This window comes from Lepisma saccharinum, chromosome 20, assembly GCF_977018435.1.
Source record: "Lepisma saccharinum chromosome 20, izLepSacc3.1, whole genome shotgun sequence".
Lineage (NCBI taxonomy): Eukaryota > Metazoa > Arthropoda > Insecta > Zygentoma > Lepismatidae > Lepisma > Lepisma saccharinum.
Genome location: NC_139248.1, coordinates 11,499,346 through 11,520,551, shown reverse-complemented (window position 1 = coordinate 11,520,551; position 21,206 = coordinate 11,499,346). Strand labels below are relative to the sequence as shown.

At 38.3% G+C, this 21,206-nt stretch overlaps 1 protein-coding gene across 3 annotated transcripts in view; it reads left to right on the top strand.

Annotated features, from left to right (window-relative positions):
* MFS3 (major facilitator superfamily transporter 3) overlaps positions 1–21,206 on the top strand; it is a 304,225-nt gene that overhangs the window by 269,712 nt on the left and 13,307 nt on the right. For 2 of the 3 annotated variants that reach the window (XM_083142121.1, XM_083142119.1), the window contains exons 3-4: positions 15,066–15,302; positions 19,712–19,799. The exons of the other annotated variant lie outside the window; for it this stretch is intronic. In XM_083142121.1, coding sequence (XP_082998247.1) covers positions 15,066–15,302; positions 19,712–19,799 — 325 coding nt within the window. The remainder of the gene's footprint in view (positions 1–15,065; positions 15,303–19,711; positions 19,800–21,206) is intronic. 3 annotated transcript variants of the gene reach the window in all.

Below are 21,206 nucleotides of genomic sequence, written 5' to 3'. Positions count from 1 at the left end.
GTACATCATACCAGCTACATGAACCTTCCAGCTTTTGTTATGTGGTTGTACAGGATGGTGTAGCTAGTGAGCCACACTTATACATGGGACCAAATGCCATCAAAGAATTTGCACATAGAATAGAAAATGAGTGCCGTGACATAGCATCTAACATCTTATTAAAATCAAAGCCTATGTTGCCTTTAACAGAGGATCAGATTGAAGATTTCAACAAAGCAGAAAAATGCCCGGTATGTGATTGTGAATTTTCAGATACAAATATCAAGGTGAAACACCATTCTCATACAGATGGTCGATATAAACAGGCCCTGTGTAATAGCTGTAATATTCAGATCAAGAGACCAAGATTTGTCCCCATATTTTGCCATGGAGCATCCAATTATGATTTTCATCATCTGATCAGGTACGAGGGGTTTGACAAGCAGAATTTAAACATTTTAGCTGAAAATGATGAGAAATATATATCTATTAGCAAGATAATTAAAGTTGATGGTGTTCCTATTCACATAAGATTTCTTGATTCTTACAGATTTTTATCTGCTAGCCTGGCTACACTGGCAAATCAATTATCTGATGATCAATTCAAAATCACACGTGCATTGTTTCCAAATCAGGACCTGAAATTAATTAGGCGGAAGGGTGTATATCCATATGACTATGTTACAGATTTTTCTAAATTTGATGAGTGTTCCCTGCCACCACAAGAAGAGTTTTACAGCAAAATCAGAGGATCTGGAATCACTGATGAAGATTATCACCATGCTCAGTTGATGTGGAACAATTTAAATTGCAAGACATTTGGTGATTACCACATGGCATATTTGAAACTTGATGTCACCCTCTTAGCTGATATACTTCAAGCATTCAGAAAATCTTCTATGCAAAATTATAGACTGGACCCAGTATATTTTTACAGTGCCCCGGGTCTAGCATGGGCCGGAACGTTTTTGAACACCAAAAAGCAATTGGATCTAATCCAAGATCAAGATATGTATCTGTTTATGGAGAAATGTATAAGAGGAGGGATGGTGCAATGTTCCCAGAGATATGCCAGAGCAAATAACAAGCATATTATGCTGCCTGATTATGATCCAGCACGGCCATCAAATTATATAGTGTATGTAGATGCAAACAGCCTCTATGGTCATGCCATGATGCAAAAACTGCCATATGCAGGGCTTGAGTGGGTTGAAAATTATAATATTGAGAATCTTAAAGATTATGATGACCGTGAACATGGTCTCTTATTAGAGGTTGATCTGGCAATTCCAGATCATTTGCACAAGAAATTTTCTGATCTGCCCCCAATTCCCGAGGTTCAGTGCTCACCTGGCTCTAAACAGAAGAAGCTCATGATGACTCTGGAGCCAAAACAGGGTTATGTTACATATTACAAAAACCTCCAGTTCCTGATGAAACATGGTGTTCAAGTGACCAAAGTTGGAAAAGTCTTAAGGTTCAGGCACTCAGAATGGTTGAAACCATACATTGATACAAACACAGAGCTTCGAACATCTGCAAAGAGCCAATTTGATAAGGCCTTGTTTAAATTGATGGTGAATTCAGTGTATGGCAAAACTATTGAAAATGTCAGAAAACATACCGATGTTAAAATAATTACTGACCCCAGCCTGAGCAAAAAATTGGTTGCAAAGCCCAACTTCAATTATAGAAGAATTTATGATGAGCACATGGCACTTTTCAACATGAAAAAAACAAAGATCAAATTTGATAAACCTATTTATGTAGGGGCTGTGATATTGGAATTGTCTAAATTACATATGTTAATATTGTATTATGATGTGCTGAAACCTTTTTATGGTGATCGTGTAAAATTATTGTACATGGACACGGATAGTTTTATTCTTGATATTCAAACAGAAGATGTTTATCAAGATATGTCACAGCCTGAATTGTTTCAATACTTTGATACCAGTGAACATACAAAGATTCAACACCACCACAACAAAAAGGTGCCTGGCAAGTTAAAAGATGAGACACTTGGTGATGTTATTGTGGAATTTGCTGGGTTAAGTGCCAAGGTGTACAGTTTTAAAACATGTAGTGCTGTTGTCAAAAAGGCCAAGGGCATTGGCAGAGTGACTGTAGACAAAGATCTTGAATTTGAAGATTATAAAAATTGCATCAAATCCCAGAATTCAATCAGAACATCAGAAAATAGAATTCAGAGTGAGGATCACTTGTTGACTTCAAATATTGTAAGAAAAGTGGCCCTGGACCCACATGATGATAAGAGATGTATTTTATCATGTGGCATACATACTCTACCATGGGGGCATTGTGATTTGAGAAGTGGCAAACAATGCCCAATTACAGAGCATGATTTGAAATAAATAAACATGCCTATGAACTTATTTGGGTTCAAAAAACAGGCTATTATGGAGCTGCCAACACCACAACCCTCTTCTGATATGCTGTCTAAACTGAGTGGCTTGTTAATTATTCATCTGAACAGCATACTTACAGATGTTGATGAAGAAACAGGCAAAACATTGTACATATTTAACAATAATTTAAATCATTACCAATTACCTGTAGGTGGGCAATTGCAATTTATTACAACCCCTGAGGGTGATGTCAAGATTTCAATAGGGAGAAATATTTATAGAATTAAGCACTCAAACATGATTTCTGGCACTGTATATACTGTTTCTGCTGGTGACTGCTTATATATTGAGGTCCCTGGATCATATGACAAGCTTATACCCTTTTTTATAGAATTAAGAATCAGATACTCTATAATAAATAACCATTAAAACAAAAATGCCTAATGATATATTTGGCCATACAAGACATGAAGATCACAGTGATGAGATTCTGATGCTTGATGTCAGAGTCAAGAAATTAAGAAGTGATTTACAAGCTTTACAAACCACACTCAATGCCAGTCTTCAATTAGAAATTACAAATTTACAATCACAATGCATGGACCCTCTTCTTAAAATTGATTCTGAACTCAAATTGTTGCTTCAGAAATATACTGATCTGGCAACATTAGATAATTTTCAAAGTTTAGAAGAAGCTGTAGCAGCTCTTCAAGCCAAATTTAAGACCCAGGCCACCAACTCTGAGCAATTGAAACAGCAATTGGAAGAGCAGATAAATAATGTCCAGACACAGCTCCAAACAATTGTCAAAAGCATAAAATCACAAGAAGATTTTGATCTAGTGATTTCCACTCTAAAAGAACAGATTCAATCACTCCAAATACCTAATCTGGATCCTCTGCACAATGCCATAGCCGAGGTTAAAGAAAAAATTGAGACACTTGAAAATTTTATGAACAACTTGCCATCTTCTGATGCTTTGAGTGCAATAACTCGGAGTGTTGCCAACATTAAGCTGCAACTTGAAACATATGAAGATTTTGGAAAAATTCAAAGTACCATAACCCATCTTGAAGGTACAATAGCAGCAGTGCAAAGTGATTTGGCAAATGTACAAGAATCTCGCCTGCCCGGGATTGTAGATACTCTTGTTAGTGTCCAGCAACAGATCACAAAGCTTGAAAACCTCAACACTGAATCTGAACTATCACATTTTCATCACTTGATCGATGATATTCAAACAAAGCTTGAAATTTTACAACAATCCACACCCACTCAGGCAGATATAGCCCTGCTCCAAAATGCTATGCAAAATGTGGCTGATGCATCTGAATTAAATAATGTGAAATTGGCACTTGAATCTTTGCAAAATACAGTATCAAATCTTCCCATATCACAGGAACTTAAAAATATTAAGAGAGCAGTGAATAGGATATTGAAATCAGAAGATATCAAGAATATCCAGGCGGAGATCAAACAACTCACTCAGACAGTGGCCACTCTACCAACCAATCAACATATTAATGAACTGCATGCCCTGTTTGAGGATATCAGAAGACAGGTCCATGATCTTACTGCTCAAAATTCAAAATTGGCAGTTGTTGAAAATTTGCAACAAATTGTAGCTAATATCAAGCAACAGCTAGGGACCATGGAATCCAATCAAGCAAATGCTCTGTCTGTTTTTGCCACCCAGCTTCAAGAAATTGTGCAACAATACAAGAAACTTGTTGTGGACATAAAGATCAAGCCAGGCCATGATGATGTTGTTAGGACAATCAATGAGCATCTTGAATCTGTAACAAGTAGATTGCTCACAGCAGAAAAAGAAATAACTGGCATAATCGAGAATCCTAAACATACATTAATTCTTGAATTGTACAGCATCCCCAACAAAGAATATGATTCTCCATTTACACCAGGTGGCAAAATATATATGCTGTCCCCTGCACAATTTTATTACCAGTTTTTTGTTGGGGGCACACTGAGACCAATCAAGATCAAATATTGGCATCAGCCACAGGCACACCACTACCCTACCTTATCAATAACAAATGCTGAGAACAAAGTGAAAATCACCAGTGTAGAGTTAGAGGATTTTACAGACCCCAATACATTAGAAACAGCCTATACTGAAGATGATGGCTCTCTGGAATTTAAAATACATATTGGAGACAAATTATATTTAGAAAATCCTGCAGTCTCAGCTGCTGAACACCCCATAGTTGCAATATTCTTGTTTACATATTATGTCTAGTTGTTGATGAATTACACAGACAAGCCAGACATAATTTTAAGAGACTCCCAGTAGTCACAAAGGGCATAGATGATTTATGGCAGAGCGACTTGATTGAGTTGTCAAGTGGGCAGTTGAAAAACTTAGACAAAATCAACAAGGGCTACAAGTATCTACTCACTGTAATAGATACATTTTCAAAATTTGCATGGGCTCTGCCACTCAAATCCAAGACTGGAACATGTGTTACAGAAGCCTTCAGAACAATCATCAATCAGAGTGGAAGATCACCGCGCTATCTGCAAACAGATAATGGCAAAGAATTTTATAATTCAGTGTTTCAACAATTTATTAAAAGCCAGGCAATAAAACATTACTCGAGTTACAGTGATCTCAAAGCTTCAATTGTAGAGAGATTCAACAGAACCTTAAAAAATCTTATGTATAAACAATTTACCCTCCAAGGTAATTATAAATGGATTAATATTCTTCCAGAACTTCTACATAAATATAACAACTCGGTCCATTCCACAATCAACATGAAACCCTCTGAAGTAACTTCATCTGATGAGCAAAAATTGATCAGGACTGTTTATTATCCTAGATACCAGCCAACAACAAGAAAGGCCAAATACAGGGTGGGTGATCAAGTAAGAATCAGCAAATATAAGCACTTATTCAAAAGAGGCTTTACAAGAAACTGGAGTACTGAATTATTTACAGTTGTTCAAGTTAAACCCGGGACCCTTAACACATATATAATAAAAGATCACCGAGGAGAAATTCTCAAAGGCAGATTCTATGAACAAGAGCTCAGCAAAACTAAACAGCCTGACACATATCTCATAGAAAAAATCATCCGCAGAAAAGGCAACAAGTTATTTGTCAAATGGCTGGGTCATCCGGAAAACAGCTGGATCGATGCAGACAAAGTGATAATATGAGCACCTGGGATGTTATAAAAAGGCTGCCAGAACCTGAACAGCAGAATAAGAGAAATGGCAACTTGCTGCCTGAAAATATTAGGTGTCTTATTGTTGGGCCATCTGCTTGTGGCAAAACTACACTAATGGTTGATAATTTTTTATTGGCACCCAACTGGTTAGACTGGAAAAACAGGCACTTGTATGTTTTCTCTAAGAGCTTGGAACAATTAAAATATCAGCAGCTGATGAAGCTATATGATGGATTGGATATTGCCACTTTTGAACCAGATGTTAAGCCACTTCACGAATGTCTCGATAATTCTGTTGTTGCGTTTGATGACATTATACTGGATAATCAAAACAAGGTTAGAAATTTCTTTACACAGGGGCGGCACAAAAACATTGATTGTTTCTACCTGGCACAGACTTTTTCTAAAATTCCGAAGCAGCTGATCCGAGACAACACCAATTTTATATGTGTGTTTCATCAAGATCATACCAACCTCAAACACATACATGATGAATATGTAGGTGGGGACCTGAGCTACAATGATTTTTCTAAATTTTGCAGTAGGTGCTGGAACCAGGACAGTTATGGGTTTGTCACAATTGATATGACAAGAACACCCAGTAGTTGCAAATATAGAAATAAAATCAACAATTTTCTAGACATTGAAATATAAATAAATAAACATGAAAAGGCCAATAATTGATGATCTTAAGTTAAGAGATTATCTTGTAAAAAGATTTAAGGGATGGAAATCAGAGAACCGTGGAATTTATGAAAAACACAAACAAACAGAACAGCCTGTAATTGATGCTATTAATAATTTAGGTAAGAATATCAAAACTGTTACAGAGCAAAATCAAAATTTGATCACAGAGCTTGTGCCTGTAGCTGCTAGGAACATATTAGATTATCCATTCACCCCACTTTCCAGTATTCATACACCTAGTCCTATTGCTCCTCGAAGAATTGAAGCTACTCAGGATCCTATTGAATTGGGTCTTCTTGCTCAAAAATATTTAAGCACACCTAAAGACAACAAAGATGAGGTTTTTGGCTTATATGCTGACACAGAGCTTGATGGTAGCATCATACATAGAATTGGCAATTTCAGAGTAACATTTATGGGGGATGATCTGATTGTTTATTCAGAATCTCGTCTCGGAGAAAAAGGTGCTTTTGTTAAGTACCCCGGCACACCTGGGTTGTGGGAACTGATAACTAGGAAAAGGCCTGGCAGCTATACAGATCAAGATTATGAGTATTACAAAGAAATATTAATAAAATCAGATGCTCTATACCAGAACAATGATCCCACACAAAAAAGAGTCAAGTCGAGCAGTGGAGCAAAATACAATAATTTAATCAAGCCCATATGGTCACAAATTAAGACAGGCAGTGGAATCAAACAATACAACACCCTGCCTAAAGAATTTGTATGGGTTGATGATGTCAGGAAACTTGTAGATAGGTTATTGGTGATAGCTGGGGAGGAAAATGCTGGCAACCACAATTTTTACAATGAAAAGGTTGGAATTATGGACATGATAAGCACAAAATTGTCTAATTTTATAGTGAATGACCCTAAAGGGATTGGATATCTCATAAAAATTATTAATACTCTACCCCCCAAATTTTGGAATATTTCTGAGGGTCGGGGCCTGGTTAATGACATTATAAACAAGCTGCCATTTGAACTACACATTCCAAGCTATCAGTATTGTGGTCCAGGCACAAAATTGGATCATAGATTAAACAGAGGGGATCCTGGTGTTAATACCCTAGATGCTGCTTGTAGAGACCATGACATAGCATACAACACACATTCTGATCTTGACAAGAGACATGTTGCAGACAAGAAATTAGAAGAGGCTGCATTTGGTAGATTTGTAAGCAAAGATGCTTCTTTGAGTGAAAAAATAGCAGCATTGGGAACCACCATAGCTATGAGCACCAAACAAAAACTGGGGTGGGGGTTGTAAATATGTATATAATAAACCTACAATGAAGGCCAAGGGTGTTATGTATCAAATACCTTATGCAGGTCTCAAATCTCTTAAAACTATTGACAGTCTTTTAACCAAAAAGCAGCGGAAGAAAAAAAGCTCTTGTATTGCAAAGGGCCATGGTATGAAATTGTTGCTTAGCACCCCCCAATTAAAAAAATTACAGCAATCAAGAAAAAAATCACATGTGGGTGGGTTTATATTTACCATCCCGGCCATCTTAGCAGCTCTCGGGGCTGTTGGGAGCTTGGCTGGGGGATCAGCTGCCATAGCAAAAACAGTAATAGATGCCAAGAAAAATAGGGCAGAATTAGATGAGCAGAGGCGCCATAACCTGGCCATGGAGAAAAAAGGCAAAGGTGTTAAGAGAGCCATGAATAAGTTTAAAAAAAACAAGAGCCGCTTACAAACCAAGATATTGAAGCTTTAATCAAGCCACTGGGCATCAAACATTTTAGGGGTGTGTACATGTCTGATTCTTTACCAGAACAACCACTCAACAAAGAGTGTGGCATTGTTAATTTGGATAAGTACAAAAATCAGGGCACTCACTGGATTTGTTATCTTAAATATTTAAAAAATGAGGCATTTGTGTTTGATTCATTTGGAGATGTTCCACCTGAAAATTTAGTACAATATCTAAAATCCCCCAATCTTTATTACAATAATGCCCGTATTCAAAACTTCAAAGATGTTAATTGTGGACATTTGTGTTTATCTGTTCTCAGATATATGTCTCAAATAAATAAACCATCAATTGAAAATTTTCAAAAAGCCTTGTGGTATCTGAAACATCATGGGGGTATTCCATCTCACCAGCCAAAATTCAATATTGAAACTCAAATTGCATGATGACATAGTGTATCCCAAAACAATAGCTCTCAGAGCATTTTACGGCATGTACCTGATCCCTAATATTACACACCACAACAACAAAATTGCAGTAGGGGATCAAAAAATTGTCATCACTCCAGGGCAATATAATCTGTCCACTCTAAATGCTCAATTACCCAGAGGTGTAGTGTTAAGTCAAAATTCTGTCACTCACAGAGTAGAGATTGTGTCTGCTACAGAAACAGTGGGTCTGGGTACTATAGGAGAGCTGTTAGGCTTTGAGAACAACACAAAACTTGAAGCGGTCATCAAACATACTGCTATGAATATACCTAAATTCTTAGCCATAGAGACTCTGAATATTCACTGTAATGTGGCGGAGGGTATGATCACCAAATCAAATGGCATAGGCACTCACAAACAAACTGGCATCATTGCAACATTCAAACCTAATTCCGAATTCATGGAGCCAATCATCTACAATCCATCCCCAACATTATATTTTCCTGTGTGCCACAACAGAATAGATTACATTGAATTGATGGTCACTAATGAAAAAGAAGAATTAGTTGATTTTGCTGGAGCCACAACAACTGCTATCATAGAGATTAACATTTAAATAAAAATACATACAATGGAAAATATTGAGAGTTATGAGCTACAATCATTCCCCCCAAACAGGAGGACATTTGCAAATTTAAATCAACCCAACACAGAGATTGAGGTTGATCTTGATGTAGGGGATGGATTTATACACCCCCACAGAGCAGATCTATACATCAAATTTGATGTTGTAAAGCTCGATGGAACAGATTATCCGGCAAATTCAAACATAAGATTGGTGGATAATTTTGTGCCGCATCTGTTCTCTGAAATTGAGATCAGAAAGCATGGCGTTGTTATAAACAGAGTGGATTATCCCGGCATTACCTCCACAGCTTTGGCCACTCTAAAATTATCCAAAACCGAAGCTTCATACTACAAAATCGGTGGATTTGAGGCTGGTGATAAGATATTATCTAAAAATCACACAGTGCTGTTCCCCATGCGCCTATTGCCAGGATTCTTCTCAGATTACAAAGATATTATGTGGAAGGGTGGTTTAAGAATTACATTTAGAAGAGCTGCAAATGATAACAATGCTTTGATGAGGTACAGCACATTAAACTCTACAGGAGAAGCTCTGCCCAATACCCTACCTGATGAAGGCAAATGCATTATTCAGACTATGGAGCTAAGAATCCCAGTTGTTGAATATGAGGCCAGTTATGCTCTTAAATACAAAGCTGATATAATAAAAAATCCACAGATTCCTCTGCAATTTTACACATATCAATGCGTACAGAAGCCCGCATCTGGCACATATTATGAATTTGATGCTACAAACTCATTCTCCAGCATACAATATGACATGCCTGATTTTGTGGTGGTATTGTTTCAGACTGGGAGACACAATAATCAGGAAAAAAATTCAAGTAAGTTTGATAACTGCAACATCAAGAACATATATCTTAAAAATGGCAGAAATGAGGTATTTCCTAGAGAAAATTATAATTTAGACATGTCCAAGGATGATTTTCTTAAATTATATGAGGCATTTTCGGCTTTCAAGCGTGTCACTACTGGCAGTACTGATATGTATTACGCACCAGATGAATTCAAGACACAAAGACCCATGTTTGTCATCAACACTTCAAAAAGAAAACAGGTTGTGGTTAATGACAGGACAAACATTAAAATTATCTGTGAATTCCATGAGGCTTTACCTGAAGACACCATTTGTAGTGTCATTCTCATAGGTGAAAAATCATATGTTTATGACGTAAGAAATGAGAGAGTCACAGAGCAATTCTAGAAGAATTACATTGTTTTAATATTAGATATCCAATTGAACTTAAACCAGAAATAAATATGTGTGTGTGTGTGTGTGTGTGTGTGTGTGGGTGTGGGTGGCCTAGTTTTAAGTGTGGCCACAAGAGGGGCATATTTTTAACAAATTTATGGACAACAATCTCTCAGAAGTGCCTTTTATAAGTGTAGCCTCATCAATCTGAGGGGGTCATACTTTCCGAAATATTCCCGAGGGCATTTTTACAAAAATCTTGGATTAAACGGGGGTTCCACACTAGAGCAAAAAGCTCATATGCTCATGTTGAGCTTGTTTTAAGTATGGCCAAAGCTGCTTGAGGGGGGTTCATACTTTCCGGCACTGTCCCTATATACTTTCCCACTACTACGTACGTACTCTGGGGTACAGAAGGGAATGCAATATATACAGGTAAATGTAAAGTTTCCCGTGCATAAAGCACCGTGCCATGGAGCCACATTTAGGGTATGTGGGCCCCTCATATTTTCTATGTCGGCAATCTTGGAGGTGGTGTGATCAGTACCACGTTGCGGCCACCTTTAGCCCCCCCCCTCCCGGTATCATTTGATTTGAGGCTGGGTGGGTCCTAGAGCTGCATTATGCGGGGACAAAGCCGGAATAATTCCAACCTAAGATCACCCACTCCTTGTTTTCCGCGTGGCTAGAATTTCACGAGAAATGCAGGGGGGGGGGAAGATTTCAGCAACCTATCTTTCTTTAATCAGGAAAAAGTTACGCCTGTATGATTGTAACAAATGTGTAAGAAAACAGTGTCATACGCGTATATCACATCACGTTCTCTGACATCACCCCCTTCCCATTTAAAAATAAATGAGTTGAATTCTATATGGCGGCCACCAATATGGCGGACGTCCGATTGGAACACAACAATGTGGTCCCCCCTAAACGTAACCTGTTTCAATCATGAATAATTGTACCCAGCCTAAGCCCTTTACTTCTTGTAGGGTGTGTTAAGGGACTTTGGAATCACTCTCTAGGCCCTTATATGTGACTGACTGTCAACATGAGATCAATAATCACACACACACACACACACACACACACACACACACACCCATATATTATATATGATATGTGTGTGTTGATTGATTTGGTGTTTTAAGTCCACTTTATGCACAGTAAGGCTAATGGGTACTGGACCTACAGCTTAAAGTGGGATCCGAACCACTATGTGCCTCCACCGGGTATCGAACCCGGGACCCCTTGATTACAAGGCGACGACGGTACCACTGCGCCATCAAGGAGGCTGATGTGTGTGTGTAAAGGTAGGTAGGTAGAGGGGGGCCTTTGGTAATATTTTGCGGAGGGGCCAAATCTTTGTAGATCCAGCACTGGTGTTATCTTTTATTTTTTAGGGCTATATTTTAACATAGTACTTTTTAAAAAATTCACAGCTCCCCCAATCCCTGCTCCGTCCTGTGCCTACCCTTCCAGAGACAGCACGCTTCGCCACTGAATACTAACAAATGAAAATGATATTAAAGAGAAAATAAAAAGCAGGCTTAATTCAGGAAATGCATGTTACTTTTCTCTTCAGAAACGTTTATCTTCTCGTATACTATATAAGAAACTAAAAGTTACAATATACAAACAGTAGGAATAGGCCGATATGAAATTTTGGCCGATACCGATAAAGTACCGATAGAAAATTAACCGATACCGATAACCGGTATTCTGCCGATCCGATATGAAATTAGAAATGGTTCTTGAAGAACCTGAAAGGTCCATTGACCTCCTTAATAAATGTGTATTTTGAGGTGACTGCAGTGAAAGAGAAGTTGCATATTTAGACATTTGCTTTTTTAGAAAGTAGGGCATTGATATTATCCATGAAAATTACAACAAAATTGCAGAATTTTATCGATTTATCGGATCGGTAAAATAATCGGTAATTTTACCGTTACACCGATATGCCTATATCAGCCGTTACCGATAGAGTACCGATTAATCGGTCCCATCTGACAAATGACCTGGTCCCATTGGTCCCTTACATTGAAAGAGGAACATGAATTAAAAGTTTTTGAAAATAAAATTCTTAGAAAAATATTTGGACCTAAAAGGGATGCGACAGGTGAGTGGAGAAGGTTACATAATTTAGAACTACATAATTTGTATTCATGTCCAGATATTATTAGCATGATTATATCAAGAAGACTCAGGTGGGCAGGCCATGTGGCACGAATGGGAGAGGAAAGAATAGTTTACAGGATTATTGTTGGGAAACCTGATGGTAAGAGACCTGTAGGAAGGCCAAGACGAAGATGGAGGGATAACGTTGAGATGGACCTAAAGGAAATCGGTAAGGATGGAAAAGATTTGACTGATCTTGCCCAAGATAGGGACAGATGGAAAGTTTGTGTTGCTGCAGCTATATACCTTCGGGTTTTAAAAGGCTAGAGAGTTCGACAGTTAGTTAGTAAATGAATTAATATTGTTATTGTGACGTGAATAGTTAAAAGTATAAAAATAGAGTTTATTCATTCATAGCTTACGTGTAGTCAAAGTCGGTAAATTGTGTCCTGATAAGTGGCAAGATATTGTCATGACATAACATAGAGCACAAACCATTATTAATTTTTACTCTGAGTTATGATAACAGGCCGTGGTACGTCGTACTATCATTTATAAGCACTCTACACACGTGCACACACTAGGGAAGTGTCCACGAGACTCCCAAATGAAAACCCATTGAGTGATATGCGTCATGATTTGACCTACGTACAGTATCATATAAACACTGTTGAAGATGTAAGAATGTGGTGAACGTGCTCGAGTAAACGTCAGAATGAAGACCGTACGAACAAAAACACCGATAACACAATGAGAATTGACGTCACCATCCCATGTTGACTCAGGGAACGAGGTAGAAACTTTTTTTCTTTCTTTTTGCGGATGCGACAAACCAATCTCTTGATAACTGAGGAAATCCGGTGTATTGTGTTCCTTGTGCATCTGTACCAAAAATGTTTGCATACTACACTATGCGTAATGTGGTATTTGAAACTATTTCAATTACTTTCCAAGCACCAGGATGTGTGTCTCTGTGTGTGCGATTTTTTGGTATATTTCTTATTTTACAGGGTGAACCAAAAGTCCCATTACCCCCTTGTTTATTTTTCTCATATTGATGAATAATATTCATGGTCCAGTAGCATGATAACAGGATATATATTTGATCAGATAAGGCTATGGACAACAACTTGTTCCAGAGTGTATCTGTGTATGCCATCATTTTAATAAGAGAATTATTCGCCTCCAAGTACAATGAGAAATTCTCCTCAGCATTGCTGGTGCAATTGAAGCAAATTCATTAAGAGTGGCTTATTTAAGTTCGTCACTTGTCTCGTAACATTTGCTAGTCACCTTCTGTTTTATGTAACCCCACAATGCATTATCACACAATGGCAGACAGATCCGGACTCCTGGGTGGCCACTCAGAGGTGCTGGCAAATGTTCAGAAGCTCTTTTATTTGTTTCCAAACCCTTAATTAAGATATTCTCAAAAGGCAATAGCATATTGTGCTGGTGCACCATCCTGCTGGAACCAGACTCGACCGATTTTGCCGTTCAGAAATAAACCAGTCATGTAACATGGTGAGATCATTAATTTCGTTCACAGCACCTTCAAAGAAATATGGACCAAACAAGGATGTGGTAGACGTTGCAGCCCACATCATCACGTACTTGAAGGCCAATAATTCTCTGTTATGAAAATGTGTGCACACAGACATTCTGGAAAAAGTTGTTGTCTATAGCCTCATCTGATCAAATGTATCTCCTGTTATACTATACTGGACCATGAATATTATACATCAATATGAAAAAAAATGGGGGTAATGGGACTTTTGGCTCACCCTGTACTTGGCTATTTCTGCCACTTGACGATGACGGTGAATGATGATGTGATGGAATTTATGAATACACTCTGAATGGAACGCCCATGTCCAGTTTAGGACTCGAACACGGATCCTTCGGTAACAATATCGTTAATCGATCGGCCATTGAGGTAATATCATGAATGGAAAGTCACATAGCATGAACGGTCACCGGGAAAAAAATGTGAAACGTACATAACATATGCAAAACCAAAGATCTGAGCTTCGGTGTAATATTAATGAACCTCATAAATAATTCAATTCAATGGTTATTTATGACACAGTGAGAAATACGGCTATTATTATAAAATAATAAGCCGAATGTGAGTAAATGTCGTTGAAATTAATAAATATATATATATTGAACAGTGTTTTATCGATGAAATACACACCACATTGTAGCAATAAGCTCCGCACTCCATCAGCACCCTAATATTTAAGTCCTTAGAAACATTTATGGCTAACTGAACGCAATTTAATGTGTGTTGCAGAGGCGTCTCGTGAACGCATGCGGTACATGCTGCGCATGCGTCAATTGTGGAAAAAAGGACAGCTTGCTCTGCGGCGACATTCATGAACATTTCTACATTCTAATTTCTTCATATATGAGGAGTATTTATTTTACACGAGAGCGCTGAACTAAGCTTATATTACATTTCTTGGATCTGAAGTGACGCATGCATCAATTGTGGGAAAAGAATTATTACTTTCTTTCACTTCAGATCCAAGAAATGTAATATAAGCTTAGTTCAGCGCTCTCCTGTAAAATAAATACTTCTCCTATATGAAGAAATTAGAATGTAGAAATGCTCATGAATGTCGTCGCAGAGCAAGCTGTCCTTTTTCCCCACAGTTGACGCATGCGTTCACGAGACGCCTCTGGATGCACGTTCTCTCTATATACTTAGTGCGTACAAACCCTAACTCTGATCATTTCATTTACAGGACGGTCCGTACATGTGGAATGCTGAAATCCAGGGGCGTATCCTTGGAGCTTACTTCTGGGGTTACATGGTGACGCAGCTCCCCGGCGGACGACTGGCAGAGCTCTTCAGTGGGAAGTGGGTGATGTGGGTGGCTGTGTTTGTGAATGCCCTGTGCTGCCTCGTGACGCCTCCTGCTTCCGAGTTTGACGACGGGATAATACTTATGGTGGTGCGAGTGATTCAAGGATTGGCTGCGGTAAGCACTTTTTGCTTTGGGGGTCGGGGGTGGGGGGGGGGTGCCCACTCAGGGGCGTATTTGTGATTCCATTTCGGTATACATTTGTGTATATGTTACCAGTCAGTAAACGATACTATTGTCTTGCGGTTCTAAGCACCTTAGAAGATTGGTTCTAACTTTGGTCATTAAATTTAATGGTAACATTTACACGTAATTTAGAAGCAGTATGTTCACATCCTAAGAAAACCCAGACACATTCACAAGAAGAACTATCGAAGTAGTAGCACTGAAAACTTCACGAAATTTGTATTTCCAAGTTCAAACTTAAACTCAATCTAATTAACCTTCAAACAACCTTGTTGTGGACACTTGTATGTAAAATATCAACACTATGCCATGAAAACTTTAATGTCAACATGCCATATAGTCTCGGTTCGGTGAGGTTGCTCAGTTCGACAGTTCGACAGGGAAATCTTTGATGACTTGGCAATTAATGGACATGAATGATTCTTCACTACGAAGTTCTGTTTGGTACGAAGTCCAAACATTTATATCACCTCAAAGATATACGTTTCTGAGGGCCTAATTTTTCTCAATTTTAGTTTTGGTCAGGATAGAATTATAAAACTACTTAGTGTTGCCTCTTTTCTTCTATCTATATCCATTTCTTTATATTTTCTTTCCTTTCTATATCTTCATTCCATCTTTGAATGTTGGTGTTAGTTTGTGTTGTTTCTTGCTTCCTCTCCTTTTTGTTTATTTCTTTTACTGCGTTTCCTTTGCCGTTTTCTATCTTGCTTTCCTCCTCTATTCTCTCCTATATTTCTTAATTTTGTAGGTGACATTCGCTCTTTCTCGTTCCCATCTTTATTGCTTTCTTTCTCTCTCTCTCTCTCTCTCTCTGTTCTTTTGTTTGTTTTTTTCCTCCTCCCTCACTTCTTTAATTTATCTTCCTCTCTCTATCACGTCTATATCTGAAGCTCGCTGTCCCAGTCTGTCACTTCTTTTAGTTCTGTTCATCTCTCTGTCTGTCACTTCTATTTCAGCTCTTCTCTGTCCCCGTCTATTGCTTCCTTTATTTCTATACCCCTGTCTCTCTTTCACTTATTTGTGTTTTTGTCTCTCTCTCTCTCTGTCTATCACTTCTTTTATACCTTTCTTCTCTCTGAAATCATCTATTTCTATCTTGACTTGGTTTTGTGCCCTATTAGAAAATTTCCCGCGACAGAAACTATTCTACCTTGGTTTTATATTATATTAACAACAACAGCAGCAGCAAATAGCCCTGGGATCACATGACGGCGCTGGGACATTACAACCCGTCTCGCCGAAAAGTCTATGACCTTCCAGCGCCATCTGGATCCACTTGAGAGTTATCACAGCGGCGCTTTTCTCACAAAGGCATCACCTGGAATATGTTTATCTTGGTGTGGGGGTGGTCAATGCACAACGAACAGCTCTGGAGCTAGATTGCGGAAAATTGACTAATTGGGAAAACTCGTCCAAAATGGAGACAGTAACATATGCCAACTCATATGAAATCAGGTTACCAACTCATAGGAAATCAGGTTGGAAACTCCTAGGAAATTAGGTTGCCAACTCATAGGAAATTAGGTTGCCAACTCATAGGAAATTAGGTTACCAACTCATATGAAATCAGGTTCCCAACTCATAGGAAATCAGGTTGCCAACTCATACGAAACCAGGTTGCCAACTCATAGGAAATTAGGTTACCAACTCATATGAAATTAGGTTGCCAACTCACATGAAATCAGGTTGCCAACTTACAGGAAATCAGGTTGCCAACTCCAGAATCACCATAATCATTTCACTGATATGAATAATTATATTTACAATTTCTGATTGGTTTTCCTCCTGTATTTTTTCTCTAGACTTCAGGCTTCGCAGATAACCTAGTAGCCTAGATTATACACTCCTGGAATGGGTAATGAAATTTTATGACGGGATGTATTTTTGTCATTTTTGTTTTTTAAACATATACACTAATAAAATCTCTTATACTTAATTATACACTTAATTAACAACATAATATCACAGATTTGTCTGAGAATTAAAGTATAGGCAAGGACTGGTAGGTAAAACATATTTCAATGTTGATCGGTGGCGTTCAAAATGGGGACGACCTTTTTGGGGGGGGAGGGTATTTCCCTGAACGTCCCCGTTTTAGCAGACAGCGACGGACGCTAGAAAACACAGCGTTCCTGCACATAGATCTAAGATAACCTATCAAGCAGTATGTCTAAATCAAACTTTAAACTGGAAGAAACAATGCTGTACAGTGGAATGCACTAGTATTGCTCGGCAAATTTCCCATTACTATTTTCATTAATTTTTCTCTTACATCCTATGTGTTTGTAAGCGATGGATTTTTATGCATGCTGGTGCAGAAGTTGTCAACAGCTTTTTTTGAGTTTTCTTTTAATTCTTGAAGCTCTTATTGGGTCAAATAAAGTGCACGAACATGTAAAAAAAAAAAAAAAAAGTAAAGTGCTCCCCTGTGCTTAGCACCACGCCATGAAGGCGTATAGGGGGTGTGGGGGTAAAGCCCCACACTTTCTTGATCCGGTCGTGAGTGGGGGCGATGTGATCAGCATCACGCCCCTGACCGCCTTTACCCCCCAGGGTTTCCCCCAGGTACCCATGTTATTCGACGCTGGGTAGGCGCCGGGGCCGCTTCCACCGTTAGAAAAGTTCCCGGATTTGAACCGGCCGGGGATCGAACCCGGGACCTTTAGCATGGTAGTCAGACGCGTTACCGACTTAGCCACCGCGCCGATGGACAATTTGCACGATAATACTCACGGGTCCCACTGTACATACCAAAATTGAAGGTTCAAAGGTGGCTTAATAAGGTCCAACACAGTATAGACAAAATCGAAAACTTTTTTTCCCCGAAAACTTGAAAACTTCGTAGAAAAAAGAAGGTCGGGCTGCAGCTTCGACGTCTCGATTCAAACTAGCATATAAACGGCCAGGAATGGTACTGCGTTGGGTCCTGGGTAGCAGAATTAACCTAACGTCTCCATTTGACCCACCGTCCCCGTTTTGGACGACTCTCTCCTATGCACTTACCCTGATTTTGTCCCTATTGGAGCTGGTAATTAAAATCCGACGGCAAGTTGAAGTTTCTTCTCTATCCACCTGGAAGTAATGCTCCACTAAACGAGTGTTTTCGTACACCCAACGGCAAAAATAATAGGCGAATTGTCCATCACCATTGTAATCCAGTCTGTGTCCATAATGCGATGATCATAAATTAGAATAAGAACGGCAACAGGAAGAGGACAACATATGCTTCGAATTAACATAATCCAATTCCTGAAAACAACACAGGATGTAAAATAAAATATAATGAAAATAGCGATGGACAATTTTCCTACTATTATATTTGACGTTGACTGTACATGAATGGTTTGTGCACAAGTGGCAATAACGCTCTTTCAGTACAAACTTTGAAATGTGTGGTGATTAACAAGGTGAACTTTAATCACACGTATGTAAACTTTTACATAATCTTATTTGAAAAGAAAGATGTACTGAAGAAGATCCATTCATCGGCAAAATATCAATGAATTAGTTCTAACTCTATAAAGGACTGAGTTGGTTGTTGGAGTGCGGTGCATATTACCATATTGGGTCATTCCAGTGTGACATTTGATACACAAAATTTAAGGTTCTAGACATGGATGAAAATAGTCATAATGAATTGATTTAATAGAATTGTCAAGTACTTTGTGGTATCTGCTAACAAATAGAAAAACCTTGAGTATGATGGAATAAGGCTGAATGCATGAAAAGCATCAACAAAAGTGCGTTACGTGTGTGACGCTTTAAAAATGTAGCAAATTTTGACTTAATTTGCCTGTGAAGCACATAGGCTGCAGATGCTAGTGACTGTTATTGGTGAAATGTGTAAATTATATGCATTCACAAACATATAAACCTTAATGCAATTAAAAACAATAATAATTTCCATATTAATTCATTTTATTTGTGAAATGCCCCTATTATGCGAGTTATTTACACTGTATTTATTTATTTACTTTTCAAAGATAAGTATTTATGACAAAACAGTTATTATATGAAAATGTGTATATTTTGCCGTCTCATTTTGTCAGTTTTTCCTTCAAGAAAATATGAAAAATGTCCCGTTTTGTTTTAAAAATCTTGTCGTCTTTTCCTAGGCCTTCCACCCTACCTTAGTGTACAGTGTGCTGGATCCGATTCAACACTTGTTTATTTATGAGAAAACATATGATCTCATAGTTGCCAGAACTCTTGGTAATCATATTTTATCTTCTGTGACTGTGTTTTCTGATCTGTGTCATGTACGTCTGCAATGATTGCATAATGTCATGAATTGATCTGGTCACTTATGTAACAATGTCCTTCTCTTGTGATTCCAGGGAGTGACATTTCCAGCCATGCATGTGATGATAGCGAACTGGACCCCACCCAAAGAACGGAGCAGGATATCCTCCATTGTTTACGCAGGTAGGACAACAATGTGTCTTACTGTTGCTTAATTAGGATAATTGAACGACATACAATCTCGTCCAAACTCCCTTTGAGTGTCCCGGTGCTCCTAGATTATGTTACATATTATCCCTGTATACATGTATAGCCTATATGACATATTTATGTAGAACGTATGAACTTACATTATACAAACTTGCGAACGATCAAAATCCGCAACAAGTTACATGATAGCAACAACATAAAAATAAAAATTTAAATTATGGCGATTTAGCCAATTTCTGCATACTTAAATTGTCCAATTATATTAAACACTTAAAGTTATGAACGTCTTAGGGCTGGTAATCAACAGATTGAGATGAGTTAGTTCACTTCCAATTGTCTTGTGGGTATAAAGCGAATGTAAAGTTGAAAATTAAAGCATACCGGCCAATTTTTTACACAGTCGCAACATGATGCATGCAAGTAGGGGTAAGAGGACTTCTTGGACATACTGTAGATTCGCCCCTCTTCCCCATCTTTAAGGTAGTTTGATAACGATGTCGACTTGTAATCAAGGAGTCGCGGGTTCGTTTCCTGGTGGGGGTATAATATAGTGCTTCCGATCTCACTTTAAACTGTAGGTTTGGTCCCGATCAGCCTATCTGTACATGAAGTAATGACAACAAACTTCTCACTTAGGCTTGAGTTTGAATTTTAAATACACTTTATGTACAGATAAGCTAATCGGGGCTGGACCTACAGTTTAAAATGTGATTTCCAGTGGCGTAGCATGGACATTTCGGGTGGGAACGCCAAGTCCGAAGGAAGGGTCGGCCCTTTCTTGCTTAATAATTTATGTAACACAGGTACTGTTTATTTGCCTCAAGTCAGCTTGGTTTTCAATAAAACATCATCCATGCATGTTTTAGCTAGAAAATTAGATGCCTCACTATGCCACAAATGTTTTGAACTCTGGTGTTTTATACCTTTTTGTTATACCTTTCTGCATGACGCAAGTCATTAAGAAACCTACCTGAATCACAAGCTCCTCTGAATAACAGTAGATGTCATTGTTGTGGGTGATCCAACTACTGATTGATTTGGTTTATTTTACTTCGCTTTTCTACCACTTTTGGTTGATCGCGAATATGAATATGAGTGATGATATTGAAGAAGGGACACTGACAAGGAACACCCGTGCTCACGCCGGGATTCGAACCAGGGACCTCTGTCGTCTTGGCGCACTGTGCAAAACACTCTGACACGGAGGTGGGTGGATGATCCAAATCGTATACTGTACTGACGTAACAGTGCCGATTAGTAATTCAGACCACTGTTTATTACATCTTGAGAATGCTGATAAACATTTTAAAATAATTTTGTCCAGAGACCATTCGATGTTAAGAGTTTTCAAATGAATGCTAAACATTTCCATTGACACAA